The following is a 2,727-nucleotide window of genomic DNA, read 5'->3' on the forward strand; positions in this document are numbered from 1 at the left end:
GGGGTATGAGATGACGGCGATCCCCGCTTCGCGGATCAGATGCCAGATCCGAGATGCGATTCTCAGATTCCCATTGAGTCATGAGATGAGTGGATGGAAAACCGTGTGAGGTGAGACATGACGCAGACCGACGAACGTACCGGTACGGACATCGGGAGTATGTGGCGTGATCTGCGTAATGCTCTATGGGTAGCCGCGATCTGAACCCTCGAGAATATTGATTGGTATGGGCGCGTACGAAGTACCGATTCAAGATATATACGAAGTACCTAAAGTACCGGTAGGTATCTCCGGCCCCGTGGTTAGGTAATGCCAATCCTCTCGCTAAAATTCTACTGTATATATCGACGAAGCGACGATGGACTGCCGTACAAAGTAACGGTCTGACTGACATTCTGACATCACCAGATCAATCGAAGCCGGCGGCCTGTACGGAGGTCGTTCGCTCGTCTGGAGCTGGCCCGAGCTGCAAGCGAGCATCGATCAGACAGGCTGATCAGTACCTCTATTGAACGGTACGGAATGCAACGCGTATCTGCCGTGCAGAAGTAGGAATGGACTCGTCTAGACCTGAAGCACCGACGATGCAGGTAGCCGCCAAGCCGTTCGTTGCTGGATCTGCAATGCATCCAGACTTTGCAGAGAGCTCGATCCGACGTCTTTGTTTGTTATGGAGAGGCCCAAGGATTCGTGAGACAGCTGTATATATCTTCTTCCCAGCAATATTCGAACCTAACAATGACGTTTGACCTTAGCTACCTTTGAACTGCCGAGAAAAAGAAGCTTTCCGGACTTTGGGTCTATTGCAGTAGTGTGCACAGGCCAAAAGCTTGGTAATACTTACTTTTACTCCCGAGTCACCTTTCGCCTTTCGCCTATCCTACCTGACCTTAGAACCAGCCCGAAAGCGGCAGGGACTCTCTCTCCACATGCATCCACGATTGACTTGACTCGACTGCTTCTTTCTTTGTACCGGTCGTACAACAGTCGCAGTCGCACCTGCCAAATCCCTCATAGAGTACTAGTCCTACCCGCTTCTGGCTTGGCAAGCCTCTCTCTGCATAAGTTGGCTTCTCGTCACTTGACCATTTCTCTTGAGCTTTTCTTCTTCCTCCCTTCGTCAACTTCAACCTCAACTTCCACATCATCATCACCTTCAACTTTCAACCTCCAATCATCAACCATCAACCATCACTGCATCTTTGCATCTTTGCTCCCGCCTAATCTTCATCTTGGACCAAAACATCTCTCAACCTTGCCGCTCTTCAGAAGCGTACGCAGCTTAGTCAACATACAGTCTGCGATGTCGTCTCCGCTGGTCGCGCGGGCAAACGATGCCTTGAACGTCAACCCCAACATTTTCCTCTACCCAGCGGCGTCCGACATTAATATCACGACCCGCGGATCCGATGTCTACTGGGCGGTCTGTGCCGTAATGGCTGCCTCCACAATCGGCTTCATGGGTGCCAGCTTCATGGTTCCTCGCCATAACCGCATTTTCTACTGTAGGTCCTGAGAATCTCTACAGTCAATCATCTCCTACTGACCCATTGAGCAGACATCACGGCTGGAATCACGTTGGTTGCGTCGATTGCCTACTTTACCATGGCCGCCAACCTGGGTTATGCTGCCATCCCCGTCGAGTTTATCCGATCCGACCCCAAGGTCGCTGGTGTCTACCGTGAGATCTTCTACGTCCGCTACATCGACTGGGTCATCACCACACCTGTGAGTCGCTCTTCCTATGCGCTGTCTTCACTCAAGTCTCACTGACCCTCTTTCCACAGCTCCTTCTCCTCGACGTACTGTTGACTGCCGGTCTGCCATGGCCTACCATTCTCTACACCCTTCTCATCGACGAGGTGATGATCGTCACTGGTCTCGTGGGTGCTCTTGTTGCTTCTTCATACAAGTGGGGCTACTTTGTCTTCGCCATGGTTGCCTTGTTCTTCCTCGCCTATCAAGTTCTCTACGTTGGCAAAAACCACGCCTATGGCATCAATAGCTCCGTCGGCAGAACTTACATGCTCTGCGGCGGATGGACCATGTTCCTCTGGTTCCTCTACCCAATTGCTTGGGGTCTTTCTGAGGGCGGGAATGTTATTTCCGCTGACTCCGAGGCCGTCTTCTACAGCATTCTCGATGTCCTTGCCAAGCCAGTCTTCGGTCTGATCCTGATCCTGGGTCACCGCAATATTGATCCAGCGATCCTCGGTCTTCACATTCGCGACTATAACCAGCAACCACAGAGCGCCTACCTCAATGCCAACCCCCAGTACGCACAAAATCGTCGAGTTCCCGACCAGGAGAAGGATTCTGCTGATAACAACAACGCTGGTGTCCTGACTCACGATTCCAGTAAGGTTGTCAACTTGAACGAAGCTGGTGGCAATACCGGCATCGCAGGTACTGGCACCCATGGGCAATCTGCCATCCACCCCCGAAATTAGATCCCGTCCTGGAGTCCGTCGATTCGGAGTCCTTTCGTGCGATGATACCACTTCCATTTCACTTTGTCTCTAGAAGACACGTCTCTCATGTCTGATTGATTGCATGACATTGTTCCACTCTCGTTCCGCAAGATCACTTGAAGGAGTCAACCACGCATGAGGCATTGCTTTTGTTTGCTGACCTCAGCATGGATGTCTCTTGTCATTTGTTAATAGCTAATATTCGTGTATATAATGTGAGGAGGACGAGGGGAGGAATAGCTGTTGTAATGGAACT

General features: G+C 51.2%; 1 protein-coding gene across 1 annotated transcript; it reads left to right on the plus strand.

The window, feature by feature from the left end:
• Window positions 1-1,303: 1,303 nt before the first annotated feature.
• L3040_006077 (uncharacterized protein) lies at window positions 1,304-2,450 on the plus strand (the record flags this gene model as incomplete). Its single annotated transcript, XM_007288484.2, has 3 exons — window positions 1,304-1,505; window positions 1,559-1,728; window positions 1,788-2,450. The coding sequence occupies 3 exons, from the start codon at window positions 1,304-1,306 to the stop codon at window positions 2,448-2,450; spliced, it is 1,035 nt and encodes a 344-aa protein (XP_007288546.2).
• Window positions 2,451-2,727: the final 277 nt, after the last annotated feature.

The sequence above is a fragment of the Drepanopeziza brunnea genome, assembly GCF_022702325.1.
Source record: "Drepanopeziza brunnea f. sp. 'multigermtubi' strain 214-2 chromosome Unknown ctg10, whole genome shotgun sequence".
Classification (NCBI taxonomy): Eukaryota; Fungi; Ascomycota; class Leotiomycetes; order Helotiales; family Drepanopezizaceae; genus Drepanopeziza; species Drepanopeziza brunnea.